General features: G+C 37.9%; 1 protein-coding gene across 1 annotated transcript; it reads left to right on the forward strand.

Annotated features, from left to right (window-relative positions):
• Window positions 1-556: 556 nt before the first annotated feature.
• Window positions 557-1747, forward strand: LOC113735557 (F-box/LRR-repeat protein At3g26922-like). Its single transcript, XM_027262555.1, has one exon. The coding sequence runs from the start codon at window positions 557-559 to the stop codon at window positions 1745-1747; it is 1191 nt and encodes a 396-aa protein (XP_027118356.1).
• The last annotated feature ends 13815 nt before the right edge of the window (window positions 1748-15562 follow it).

Genomic DNA, 15562 nt, shown 5'->3' on the forward strand with positions numbered 1-15562 from the left:
TATTTTGATCTAATATTTATTCAACTTTCTCAAATTTAACTGATAAAAATATTTTAAGAGACTAAAGTGATAGAAATACCAAAAGTCAAGGGTATAAAGTGTAAAAAACCCTTTTGATAGTCAAATAACATATTTGATTTTCTACTCAAAAATTACATATCCTGTCAACTTAGACCTTTTGTCGAGGAGGTTAAGTCATAAAAAGTTCCACTATGAAACCTCCTATTTTCCCTTCTCCTTGTACAATTGCAGCTTTCCACTGAACCCAAAGATAAATAAATAAATGATAAAAAACTATAAGTAGGCACTAAAGTGATAAACATGCTAAAGTTTAGGTGGCTGAAGTGTTTGAAACACTTGAGTTTTCTTGCAATGCTATACTTGGAGTCCTAATAGGAAACAGAATAGACGCATTATAGGGCATCCCATTATAGGATTCCTAAAAGAAAACTTTTGCAAACTTCCAAAGTATATGAAAACCTCCACATCTTTTCTTTTTCCTTTACTTTCAACTCATCCCCTCGAAGTTAATTGTATCAATTCAAGAGCCAAAACCATGGAAAAAGAAGTGCCGCAGTACTTGCCGGAAGGCATAATCCACCATATATTCTCTTTTCTCAACACAAAACAGAGAACCCAAGCAAGCCTTTTATCCAAGGCTTGGCTGAAGGCATGGCGCACAAACCCCAGATTAGATTTTGATGATCGGTACTTCCACCAAATAAAGAACCCTGTTTGTAAATTTTTCGAGGATCAACGAAATTTCTCACTTAAGCATCCAGGAAATTGCTCGAGTTGTGAAGAGAAGTTCAGGGCCCATGTTAGCAATTATACTTTGTTGCGGAAACATGCTTACCAAGATCATCATGTAGAGGAGTTCAATCTTTCCATGACCTTGATCAAGGACGATTATGTGGTTTGTGACCTGATCAACACATGGCTTGGGTTTGCTGTAGAATTTGGTGTCAAAGTTCTTCAAGTCACTTTGCATCAAGGTCTGTATTCATCGTACACTCTGCCTATTGGTCACATATTACCTAAGGCTGAATCATTAACAGAGTTACGGGTTAAAAATTGTAGATTCCCAATGCAGATATATGGTGAAAGGAATATTATGTGCAAGAATATCAAGGTATTAAAATTTGAAGAAGTCTACATAACTAACGAGATGTTTGATTGCTTAATTGCGGGTTGCCCCTCGATCAATGATTTGGTGATCATTGATTGCAGGGGCTTGAACAAAATCGAGTTGATCAACCTTTGCAGCCTCGAAAAACTTCGTATATATGTAAAGAATGATTTAAGTATCAAAGTTGATCAAGCGCCTTGTATTGAGAATGTTGAGTTGTTGTCTTTGGATTGGATGAATTTTGTTCAACTTGGCACATCTCCAAATTTGAAGAGCTTATCACTATATAGTGGCAGATGTATCAGAAATGGTAAATTGTTCGATGACTTCGTGACCAAATTCCCTCGTCTCGAGTATCTGAGAGTTATAGAATCAGGTAGCTTTGCTGGCTTGGAAAGAATAAATCTAACAAGCCACTCGCGGAAGCACATACACTGGTTTTCAACTTCAGAAACGCCCAAAGAATTAGATATTGATGCTCCAAGCCTTGCATCTTTCTCATATAGCAATCAAATCATCCCAAATTTATCTTTTGCAAGTGCTTCATGCAATATGAGGTCTTGTATATCTATATGCTGCCCTCATCTCATTGACTACTCGTGGTTTCTGAGGTGTTAGGTCTGGCCCCAGAAAATTGACAAAAGGATTTGTAGCAACCCCCAAAGACAAATAACAAAGCAGAAATAAGTAAAACAAGAACACAAAAAATTTACGTGGTTTGGTCAAATTGATCTATGTCCACGGGCGGAGGAGGAGCAATATTTTAATATGAAGAAGAGAGTACAAAAGATGCCTTAGGAAAGTGTTCCTAGGTCTAAAACACCTAATACTAAAATACAAGAGAACCCAAAAGTATTTAACTAAACAAAAGATTTAAAGACCCAAAGGCCCAAATAGCCCACTAATGCTCTCTTGGTCTTGGTGCTCTTAACCCCATCACAGGCCCACTATATTTATAGGCAACCAAGGGAAAGGTTCCCTTATACAAAAGCCGATGTGGGACAACGTCACACTAACAAATCTCCACTTTGGCGTGTCCCCAACATCAACAGTAGCAAAACTGCTCCACCTTCTCCACATAAGCCCCAATGGGCTCACCAATAACGAATACCAACCCAATTCAAGTATTGTTTGAACTTGTAAACTGGAAGAGGTTTCGTGAACATGTCAGCAGGATTCTCCTTGGTACTGATTTTCTGAACAAGGACTTTTCCCTCAACAATAGTATCTCAAATGAAATGAAATTTCACATCAATGTGCTTCGTCGTCTCATGATACATCTGGTCTTTTGTCAAATGGATGACACTTTGACTATCACAGTAAATAGTAGTAACACCTTGATACAAACTAAGTTCGGCAAACAGACTCTTCAATCACAAGGCTTCTTTGATTGCCTCAGTCATGGCCATATATTCTGCCTCCGTAGTAAATAAAGCTACAATGGGTTGTAAAGTAGCTTTCCAACTAACTGCACAACCGCCAATGCAAAATACGTAACCTGAAAGTGATCTTCTCCTGTCAAGATCTCCAGCATAGTCAGAGTCTACAAAACCAACCAAAGTGTCATTATTTCTTCCAAACTCCAAACTACAATTTGAAGTCCCTCGCAAGTATCTGAGAATCCACTTCATAGCCTGTCAATGTGCTTTTTCGGGACACGACATATACCTGCTAACCACATTGACTGCTTGTGCAATATCTGGACGAGTACAAACCATTGCATACATAATGCTGCCAACTGCGTTGGAATAAGGAACCCATATACTCTTCCTCTTCAACTGATTGTGGTGACTGAGTAGCAGATAGTCGAACATGACTAGTAAGAGGAGTAGTCACAGGTTTAGCATCTTTCATGCCAAACTTCTCCAAAACCTTTTCAAGATAATTTTCTTGAGTCAAGAATAATTTTCCAGCTCCTCGGTTACTTTTGATCTCCATATCAAGAATTTTCTCAACTGCTCCCAAATGTTTCATGTCAAATTCACTACTTAATTGCAACTTCAAAGTGTGAATTTCTGACAAATTCTTGGCAGCAATGAGCATGTCATCAACATAAAGCAGCAAATAAATAAAAAAACCATCATCTAACTTCCGGAAGTAAACACAACTATCATATATGCTCCTTGAATAACTATGACTCAACATAAAAATGTCAAATCTCTTATACCACTATCTTGGAGACTGTTTCAATCCATATATGGATTTTTTTAACAAACAAACATAGTCTTTCTTTCCTTCAATTTCAAATCCCTGAGGTTGTTTCATATAAATTTTTTCTTCAAGTTCACCATATAAAAAAATTGTCTTAATATCAAGTTGCTCCAACTCCAAATCATACATGGCAACTAAAGCAAGCAAAACACGAATAGAGCGATGCTTAACAACAGGTGAAAATACTTCATTAAAATCAACACTTTGTACCTGACTATAGCCCTTTACAACCAAACGTGCTTTATATCTTGCATCTTCAACTCCTAGAATACCTTCTTTTTTCTTGAAAACCCATTTGCATCCAACAATTTTCTTACCTGGATGCGGCTTCACAAGAACTCAAGTTCCATTTCGATGAAGAGACTCAATTTCTTCATTCATCGCAACCAACCACTTAACAGAATCATCACAAGAAATCGCATCTGAATAAGTAGTAGGCTCATCAGCTACATCAGTTTCTTCTGCGATAGACAAAGCATATGTAACCAAATTTGCATATCTTTGTGGTGGTCGAATATCCATCCTTGGTCTATCTCTGGCAATGGAATATTCTTCCTCTTCTGAATTATTTTCATTAGTAGATTCAGATGCATCTACTGGCACTTGTTGAATAGAAGGACCAGAACTACCAATCTCAAGCTCCACCTACTTCTGCATACTATCATCTGTTTGACAAAAACTAGAAGACTCCTTCTTGGAAGATAACATATAAAATTCATCAAAAGTAACATCTCGACTGATTATAAATTTTGGAGATTTAGGATCAGAACACCACAATCTGCATCTTTTCACCCCAAAAGCATACCCAAAGAAAATACACTTTTTAGCACGAGGTTCCAATTTTTCATCATTTACATGCATGTATGCTGGACACCCAAAAATTTTAAAATCAGAAAAATCAGCAAGAGTACCTAACCAAACTTCCTCAGGAGTTTTGAAATTGATAGCAGCAGAAAGAGCACGGTTGACAATATAACAGGCCATAGAAATTACTTCAGCCCAAAAAACCTTGGCCAACCCTGCATTAGAGATCATGCACCTCGCTTGCTCCAAAAGTGTTCTGTTCATACGTTCGGCCACACCATTTTGTTGAGGCGTCATCCTGACAGTGTGATGCCGAACAATTCCTTCATTCTTACAAAATTCATCAAATTCTCTTTCACAAAATTTCATACCATTATCTGTTCTAAGCCGCTTGATCTGTTTACTTGTCTGTTTCTCAATCAAAACTTTCCATTGCTTGAAAGTGAGATAAACATCATTTTTATGTTTAAGAAAATAAACCCAAACTTTCCTTGAATAATCATCAATGAAAATCAACATATACCTGGCACCACCCTTAGACGGAACACGAGATGGACCCCATAAATCTGAATGAATATAATCAAGAGTACCTTTCATCTTATGAATTGCTTGAGAACTGAAGCTAACTCTTTTTTGCTTGCCAAAGATACAATGTTCACAGAATTCCAGTGACCCAGTACTCTGACCGCAAAGAAGTCCCCATTTGCTTAGTATGCCCAGGCCTTTCTCGCTCATATGTCCCAAATGCATATGCCACAATTTAGTGATGTCAGAATCAGACAAAGATGATAATGACGAAACTGCAACCGAGCCTGTGACAGTAGATCCCTGCAAAACATATAAACTACCAACCCTGCAAGTTTTCATTACAACGAGAGCACCTTTAGAAACCTTCATAATGCCATTTTCACCTGTGTATTTGCACCCAAGAGCCTCTAGAGTGTCCAAAGAGATGAAATTTTTTTTCAAATTAGGAACATGTCTAACATTAGTGAGTGTTCTCACAATACCATCATGCATTTTAATTCGAATTGCACCCTTACCAATAACATTACAAGCGGCATTATTACACATCAAAACAATTCCACCATTGTAAGATTCATAAGTGGAAAATAAATCCCTATTGGGACACATGTGATAAGAGTACCCCGAATCTAAAATCCATTTATTTTTAGATCTTGTCCTGTCATCAGTCACAAAAAAAATACTTCCTTCATTCTCATCAGCTGCAACACTAGTTTCGACAGTTTCAAAATTTTTCTCACCAGGTTTTCCCTTTTGTTTCAATTTATTTTTCAATTTGAAATAATCTGCCTTAATGTGCCCCATTTTATGACAATAATTCCACTCCACATTTCTATGTCTGGATTTAGATCTAGATTTAGAGCTACTTTTATCAAATTCTCTTCTCTCAGTTCTGCCCCTAACAACCAAACCTTCTGCATGGCCTCCACTAAATTTTCCAGTAATATTCCTGTCTATCTGCTCCTTAGATTTTAATGCAGATTTAATTTTTCGATACGAAATTGTTTCTTTTCCATAAATCATAGTATCGCGAAAATGTTTAAAAGATTGGAGAAGAGAACACAAAAGTAACAGGGTCTGATCCTCATCATCAATTTTTGAATCTATATTTCCCAAATCCATAATAATGGAATCAAATTTATCAAGATGTGAGAGTGTAGATGTACCTTCAGTCATGCGAAGCCTATACAAACTTTGCTTTAAATAAAGCCGATTCTCAACTGTCTTCTTCATGTACAAGACCTTAAGTTTGTCCCACATGGCCTTTGCCGAAGTCTCAGTGGCTACCTCCCGCAAAACCTCGTCAGAGAGATTTAAGATAATACTGGATCTTGCCTTCTTATCCATCTTAGCAAAATTTGCTTGTCACACTCTCTGGCTTTTTCTCAATTCCGTGTATCGCTAGATCAACTCCGTTTTGAACCAAAATGGCCTCCATCTTGAGCTGTCACATTCGTGTCAAATTTCTTGAGACAGTCTTTGTTATTATCATTGTTGCCACAAAATCCAAAGCCTCCGAAGAAGCTCTGATACCAGTTTGTTAGGTTTGACCCCAGGAAATTGACCAAAGGATTTGTAGCAACCCCCAAAGACAAATAACAAAACAAAATTAAGTAAAACAAGAACACAAGAATTTACGTGGTTCGGTCAAATTGACCTACGTCCACGGGCGGAGGAGGAGCAATATTTTACTATGAAGAAGAGAGTACAAAAGATGCCTTAGGAAAGTGTTCCTAGGCCCAAAACACATAATACTAAAACACAAGAGAGTCCAAAAGTATTTAACTAAACAAAAGGCTTAATGACCCAAAGGCCCAAATAGTCCACTAATGCTCTCTTGGTCTTGGTGCTCTTAACCCCATCACAGGCCCACTATATTTATAGGCAACCAAGGGAAAGGTTCCCTTATACAAAAGCCGATGTGGGACAACGCCACACTAACATGAGGTTGTATAAGCTGATGTTGAATTTGGTTCCGTCTAGAATATCACTGGGAATCGAACTCCCTCACGCTAAACATGGCTTCCAAGAGAGCATAGAAGACAGATTAATTGCGATGATTCCGGGTACTTGTGTTCCTGTTCAAGTTGAGGAACTCCAGTTATATACGGTGGCCAAGTGGTCACCAAACATTGATGAACATAGTTGTATTAATCTTATTGATGGTTTGTTATTGGCATGTCATCCTAAGACTTTAGTCTTGCCGAAAACGAAGGCACATCTAAGTACTGGCAACTTCATGATCAAGTACTTGCTCAACATGCTGGCTGACAGACGGGATGAGGAGTCCTGCAAATCTCCTTGCACTAAGTTATGGCAGAAGGATCTAAAGAAAGTAGTTATCAAGCAGCCGCCACTGGACTGCAACACTTTGCTGGATGAATCAATGAGTTTTGAGAGTGGGAAGATGCAGATTATTTTTGCTTTAGAATGGGATGATCATGCATCTTTGAATTCAAGCAAGGCCCGAGTACGTAGCAGATACCATGAGCCTTGAGGAATTAAGCTTAGATTCCTAGTTTCACAAGCTCTGTTTAATTGGTTCTTGAAGAAGAGTTGCTTAGTTAATTCACGTAAAAGTAAGTTACATTTCATGTCTGGGAATTCTCCTTAATTTGAGGATGGTTGGGAAAATTTTATGAAGATTGAATTTTTGTTCTTCTAACGCTCTTTAATTTGTGTTTCCATTATTTTGATCTTTTAGATATTGTTATTGATTTTGTTTTCTTAAGCCTATCTGTCCAAGACATCTATACTCCATTTGCTATTTTGCTTACCACGAGTAGGGTTGTTTGCTTACCTTCTTATTAATGTAGATTGGAAAACTCTTTCATTCCGTTTGAGTCCCTAAGTCCTTTGTTTTTCATATCATTATTTCCTCACCATATCTAAAAATCAATAACGTTGATGTCATTCATGTCAATCACTTATTTTGGAATTCAAGGAAAAAACTTAGCAACGGTTACAAAAGGTTCACGACTTTGATTGGCCAAAAAAAAGAAAAATACAAGTCAGATTATAAGATGTGCATTGATTTTAGCAATATACAGGATGTTAGAATATGCATATGTACACACACACACACATATATATATACACATTTGTTCAAGTGGCTTTGTCTCACATCGCATGTCTTATAAGGGAGTCTTTCCCTTAGTTGCCTATAAGTATAGTACACCAAATCAAGAGAGCATTAGTGGGTTATTCGGGCCTTTGGATCATTAAACCTTTTGTTTAGTACAATATTTTTGGGTTCTCTTGTATTTCAAGTATTAGGTGCTTTGGCCTTAAGAACACTTTCGTAAGGCATTTTTGTACTCTTTTCTTCATAGTAAAATATTACTCCTCGTAGGTCTATTTGACCGAATTACGTAAATTCCTGTATTCCTGTTTTATTTATTTCTGCTTTGTTATTTGTTTTTTGGGTTGTCGAAAATCCTTACGTCAATTTCTTGGGCCAGACCTAACAACATTAAATTTGTATTGTATTCAAATTGATTTATATTCTGAACAAACAAAATTTACATTTTGTTGAAATGCAAGAAATCGTATCGGCCCGTTATACTAGTAATTGTCCCCATCTCGGTTCAGTTACTTTGCACTTTGATGGCTTGTTGCATCAAGGCCCGACGAGTTCGATTAAAAGCAGATTCAAGCGGTACGGCTAGAGAAGGAAAATAGAATTCTCCAATTTACTCATTAAATTTTGTCTCTTTGCATTGTAAGTTTCAGTAAATCGACATTCATAGGTACATACAGATGCTTTTTAGTTCCGGCTAGCAAATTGTGCGAAGGGATGTGTATATATTGCCATAAAGTGCAATAACATTTTCCTTTACATGTAAATGCAGATTCTGGAGTCTCGTTTCGGTATCATATTTCGAAATTTTTATTCACCAATTAGATGGTAAACGTGCTCCTGAGGAATCTCAAGAGTTGGCCGGCTTTTGTGGTTTCCTTGGGGTTTAGGGTTATAATCTAACCAAAAGTCTTAATGGCTTGGTAAAAAAAATTAGATGGTAAGCGTGAAATAAGTATTTTTGACCTTTAGATCATCATAGTTTGAATCATTTAAAATATGAATCAAGATTTGCATTGAGAGAAATAATTTGAGAGAATGTTTCCTGACGAGGTGATTTCTGGACAGACGAATCGAGTTGACAGCACAAGTACACCTGCTAAGATAGAGACACAGCAGGAGTTTTGTCCCCCGATCTAGATCCGATACTAAAGTGTGACGACCCCACCTCCCCCTAAGGCGTACCAGAGGGTTCGGCGGATCGCCTGCCCAGCTCTCGCCAGGACTCACTCACTCGAATCACGTGCACACACCAAGAACCATTAATAATATCCGCAATTCAAGCTTATAATTTACATTGATAGAAATCAAGGTACAAAGTCTCGATATACTTAAACTAGTTCAAAATATATACAATCCAAGTACAAAATGTTCCATTCGAGGAATAGCGTGAGTACAAAACCAAAATTCAAACCAAAGTCTAAAGTAACTAGACTACGCTAGCCTTTACACTTCTCACGCTTCACTCGTACCCCTGTAAGGAAAACAAAACTAAAAAGGTGAGCCGAAACCCAGTGAAGTTCCAAATATCAAATTGGCCAACAAGCAAGGAATAACATAGTAATAGTGAAATAGCGAGCAAACAAGTCATAATCAGGGAAATAGTACTTCAACTAATCAAATAATATCAAGTTTGCAATCACAAATAAGGATACGGTATTCATATCTCGGCTCCATTCCAGCTTGATCAATGGGTAGTTGACACTCCGTCAACTTTCAAGTAATAACAAATCCAAAATAAAACTTCACTACATGCCAATCCCCGTCTACCGATCAACCCCCTTTCTCGGGCCCGCACGCCACACGAAACACGGGTGGTAATACTCGAGTATACCGGATTGCCGAGGAGATAACACTCCACTCGACTTAACTAATAACCCAGGGTTCGTTATCTAATCGACCAGGCCCTTGCCCGCTCGACTCGATTAACTAGCCACAGGGTTTCTGGAATTCCAGGCAAGACATATTTCAAGCACATGTAAAGCAAGTCAAGTATATTCAATAGCAAGAACAAGTCATATTAGAGCAAGTGCGGTAAAGTACACCCTTGCCCTATCATTCATTTTCATGTATTCACACAAGTCAAGTAAGGAACACAGGTATCAAGTACAATCGGATATTTGAAAGCACTCACCACAATAGTGCTTCTAGTTCTCGCGTCGAGGTGGTACTCCGGGTTTGGAGTCCAAATCTGCGAGAAAATTTCAGTTTGAGAACTTTGAAACACGAGTAGGATTCGAAACTTAAACGTTCCGTTCATTAAGAATCGACCAATTGAAATTCATTTGAAAGACACTCGTGAAAACTTGCTCGCTTTTCAAATCATAAGGTTTTGTAACATAGATGCTTGGAAATAATACTTGAGTTGAAAGTACAAGGAAATTCAAGTTTACATTGGTCATTAGGCTTTTTCTCAAGGGTACAAGTTCGGCCAAGTTCTAACGTATAACACTCGAGAAACATAGTAGCAAAGGTCCTTACTAGTTCAAGTAATAAGTACTTAACCTTCACTCAAGTCGCTAATATAGTTTTCTAGTACTCGAGTAAAAATTCGGGCAGCATGCCCTTTGTGTTTACCTAATTTTCCAGTCATTTAGGCTTCATTATTTTTTCTCAACCACAACCCAATATCACATATCAACAATTCATGTCAAGAGCCGTTCCATAGGCTCACAATATCATAATAACAAGAATTACAACAATAACAAGTGCAGAAATTCAATTTGGCACAAGACAGATTTGACGTATGAATGCGGAAATAACATATCCGAGGCTACGCTTATCGGATTGAGACGCAACCTATGCCGTTTCGAAGCTAAGACACAGAGCTATAATGTTCTTGAAGGTCACTTAGTCCAGTTTCTAATGTAACTTGGTCAAATTCTCAAATTACTAAACCAGAAACCAATTCGTCGGCTGTTTAATTGCATTACACTGTAATGGACATAACTCAGTGTACAAAAGTCCAATTCATGTGTTCTTAGAGGCATTTGAAAGCTAAGTCAGAATACTACAACTTTCATGTTTTGGCAAAAAGCTAAATCAGTACGTATCCTAGTCAAAAAACGTGATAAACTGGACTTAACTGATGAAACGGACTGCTGGGGAAATATTTAAAACAGTAAGGGTATTTTGGACTTTTCACGACCTACGTTGCTCCGGTTGAGCTGAAATTTTGTAGGCACCTATAAAATACCATTCTATACAACTTTCCTTCTTTGACCTAAGGCCAATTCAGCCTCTAACATATAGTTACAAATTCGGACAGAGTGTTGGGAAAAATTTCCAGATTCTGGAATTTCTAGTTTTTAGTGGAACCTTCCTTAATTTCTTGGTCTAATCACTACCAAAGCCTCTCTTATAACCTTAATTTCAACATATAAGCACCATACAACAAATTGGGCAGAATTTCCCCAAACCCTAGTTCATCAAATAAAAAGGGGAAAACTTCTAAAACATGATAATATCCATGATTCCACTACAAAATCAAGTTGCTAAGCTTAATTTAACAAAATTGAAAGTAAAACTTAGAGAGATAAGCTTTCTTACCTTGACTAGAGTTCACTAAGGATAGCCCAAGCTTTCTCCTTCCAAAGTCTCACCACAAATCACTAACTAACCACTCAAGAACAAGTTTAATCGGTTTCTTTTGTTTGATTCCTCACTTAATTGTTGGATTGAAGAAGAGATGAAGTTTTTCCCTTGGTGTTTTTCTCCCTTGCTCTTCTCGGCCAGCAGCAGCAAATGAAGAGGAAAATGCTGAATTTTGGTGTTAAATGGAAAGACTAAGTCTTGGTCAAGAAGCCTTAAGGTGGCGACAAGTGTCGCCACCACCACCTTTCTTTTTTTTTTTTTCTCTTTCTTTCTTGTTATTTTCTAGCCTCAAATTCGGTCAAGCTTGCTACCAAGAGAGAAGATATTTTGCTCAAATTCAATAAATTTGTTTGGTAAGGAAAAATGGTGGTCAAGCGGTGCGTTCAATCGGTAGTGCGCGGGACCCGCTGGTTAGCGCCGTTTTTCTTAAAAACTCACGTACTAGGGTTTTTACTTCCCATTCACTAACCTTATATCATTGTTACTAGTCACATATTATTTCTCACTTAAAAGTCATTTTAAATCCCAAAAATTAATCCTTACTCTATACCGAAAATTCATCCGGCGAAAAATCGCGAAACCCTAACTTTGCTCCAAACTTGAAACCGAAGCGTAAAACCCTATTTTCTAGGTTTATTTACACTTAGTGTGAAATATTTGGGTAGTGGGCTTTGATAAATAATAATTTTCAAATAAAAGGGTATTTTTGAGAAAAATACAAGAATTTGCGAGTCCTCACATAAAGTCTGTTGTGTAAGAAATCAAAAGTAAAAGGAAGACTAATTGGACTGGAGTTATGAATGAGGGCCAGATTAAACTGAGTTGGAGTCTCTCCCTCATGTGCCCACAAAAAAGGAGGAGAGTATCTATAGTAGAGAAACCTACAAGAGAAATGATGGAACCTACTCCCTGTCACCTGTAGGGCATCAGTCTAGGGCGGCAGTGTCAGAGGCAGGTTTGGGCAAGATGACGGCGACAGCCATGTCAACTTGCCTAACATTAATCAGCTATGCTTGTAAGTGTTAGATGTTAAGTGACCAGGCTTGGAGGTACAGCGGAGGCGGGATCACCTCGGGAAGGTGGAGATGAGTTATGAAGATAAGGGCATCTGCAATGGAGTGTAATGATGCTGCTATGCCTGTCATAACACGGATCTATTACACTGCCATCCATTGTGGCAGTGTAATGCTCATTAAATGCATCATTCTGATGATGCGTGTAATGAGTAGCTCTGGGCAAGACGACTAATGAATTTTGAAATTACCATGAAAGTATTGAGTGCGTCTAACCCAATACGTGTGATGTTGAAGCCAAAAATGAAAGCGGTGCAATTTCACGGTAATTAGAAATCTGCTAGATTTCTTTCAAAATTCATAGTTTCTTTCAAACTTCAAGTATTGTTGCTTAATAATTTTTACACCCTATGATTACAAACAACATAATTTTACGAAATAACAATTTTTTTAGCTGTAATTGCTAAGAAAATTGTAAAATGACTTTATCAGATATTTCAGCTAAATGGATTCTTTGAGTTGAATGAAAATAATTACATCTTAACAAAGTCCTCAAACCTTGATATATGAACAAGCAAAACTATAAAATGTTAATCAATTAACCGCAAAAATCCTTAGTAGACTCCTTGTTTTCACCCTCCCTCCTTGTAACTTGTAAGATTGCTTGATAAGCAGCCAATTTCAATCTACACCCTTTTGAATGATTTCCACATTGCATCTCAAATTTTTATTTCTGGATAGTTTGCACTTTAAAATTACTAATTACCATGAAATTGCACCTTAAAATTTATTTTGGATGTTTTGCACCTAAAGTTAATAATCCATCCAAAATTACTGTGGTTTCACACAATATTAATGTCATTGTAGGGAGCAATATGCACCTATACACTGGCTTCTTAACTGTAAAAGTGGGATTGGTTCTTCAGAATATCCCTCAAAAAAAATAAAATAAAAGAGTGAATACATATGCGTGTTAGAGCACTTTCACTTGCAAGATGAGTTGTTGTGGTGAATTTGAGACAGTTTGATGACTTTAGGATTTGAGACAGTTTAATGGTCTGGAATGATCAGCCTCCTTCCTATTATATTCATCAACAAACAAACGAATAAATTATAGTGTAAACCCTTACAATTTAGTGCATTTTCGTATAATCATCGCGCGGTAAAATGTACATGACTCCACGATTTGAAGCACAGTATCAAAATAATGGATATCGTCCTCTACGTTGGAATTAGTTAAAATTATTTATATTAAAAGCCTAAAATGATTTTATTAACCAACGTTGAAATTCTAAGATTTAAAAGTCTTGGAATCTAATTCTCCTTCATCCTCTCCACTTTTTTTTTTAAAAAAAATCCTACTTCTTCCTTGTTAAAAAAAATATCCTACTTCTTCCTTGTTAAAAAAAAATTAATATATATAGGATAAATTACACTTTTGTACCTTATGGATTTTTTTTTTATATATACATAACTCACCTACACCTTGAAAAGTTATACTTAACCATCGGGCCACTTTACCATCCTCTGCATTAGATCTCCATCAATTCTGATATTAATTTTCTTGACTAACTTTATGTCACATGAATTTAATCAAAGGTCGATCTACTAAAGGGCTAGATAGAAGGATGTTGGCAGCATCAGAAGTCTTCAACCGATCCAACAGGGCAATTTCTGCTAGAATTTGACCTGCTAATTGGTTGTTGTTGAGTAGTAGAGTATTTAGAAACGTACAATTTGCAAGTTTACAGGAATTTCACCTTTTATAGAAACAGATCTCACCGACTGCAGAGGAAGCAAGTATTTAATATTTCTTTTGGAGTTTTTTAATACTCGTTAGGTTTAGGACTAGTGACGACTCGAGCCGCGAGCAGCTCGAGTCAAAGCTCGGCTCAAGCTCGTGTTGACCGAGCTCGAGCCGAGCTCGAGCAGTTCATTAAGATAAACGAGGCGAGCTCGAGCCTTCGTTTCTTAGGCTCGATAGCTCGACGAGCCATTCGTTGGGCTCGAGTAAGTGTGAAATTATAAAAATACCCTTGATTCAATTAAAATTTACATGTTCTCTGCGCACTAAGCTATAATCGATGTTCAGCCACTGTTGGTAAACTTTCCTCCTTCCTTCACTTAGGTTAACTTGTATGCTCTGCTGACTCCTTCGATTGATCTTCTTCCTCCGCCACCGACTGTCCCAAACTCCCAATTTCCACTTCCGTCACTGCCATTGCCGCTACCGCTAGCTGCATCTCGAGTTTCTTCACTTCCTCCCACTTCAGCCACAGTCATCGGTGCTACTGCTAGCTACATCTCCACCGCTTCCGCCATCTCCATTTCAGCAACCTCCAAGCCGCGCAAGAATCTGAGTGCGCAACCCACTACCGGAGGCTGACTGACGGACGAGGAACTGGAAGGTGATCCACAGTGCCAAGAATCTGAGTGCGCAACCTCCCAATCTGATTGCGCAACCTCCTTTAGCAACCACCACTTCCGCACTTCCGCCAGCTCCGCTTCAGCTCCGCAACCGCAAGTGCCAACTCGACTAGCACTTTACTTTCCCTCTTTTCTCGCACCAAGCTGACTGACGGACTCTCCAAAATCCAAACCCAACCAGCTTCCCGGCTCATCCCCATCTCCGGGCTTTGTCTAAGCTATTCCGGCGGCACAAGTGTGCAACCCATTGAGGCCATCTCCACCACTCCCTACCGTGTCCAACATTCTTAGTGCATTCCACTAGATTTTCTTTGATTGGAATTGTGATAAAGATGTGCTGAAAAGGAGGGTTTTGGTTGAAGATGCAAATGGTGGCTGTTTCCGTTTCTTATGAGGTCTGCTTCAGTTGGTATGTTTCATTCTGTATGAAAGGTTGTGCAATGGATTTATTGGAAAGATTTGATCTTTTTCAGTTTGTTTGGGTGGTCTGTTTTGAGCTTCAAAGATTCCATTTTGATTGTTTTCAAGCATGTTTAAGTAAAGCAGTCTTAAGTTCTTTTGTTGTATGGTTGCTATGCAGACTTTGTTTTTCTCAGTACATGGTTTCAATCATAGGATAATCTGCTTTTTGTCTTGGATGTTATTGTTGTATTGGATTGATTATGTAGTGATTTTCTTGAAACTGCCATTGGCTTGTTTTCTTTAGGCTCTGAAGTTTCGGTTGTACAGCTTTGCTTATTAGTTAGGCGCTATTTTATAACATCCGAATACACATGATGC

This window comes from Coffea arabica, chromosome 3c (genome assembly GCF_036785885.1).
Source record: "Coffea arabica cultivar ET-39 chromosome 3c, Coffea Arabica ET-39 HiFi, whole genome shotgun sequence".
NCBI classification, from domain to species: domain Eukaryota; kingdom Viridiplantae; phylum Streptophyta; class Magnoliopsida; order Gentianales; family Rubiaceae; genus Coffea; species Coffea arabica.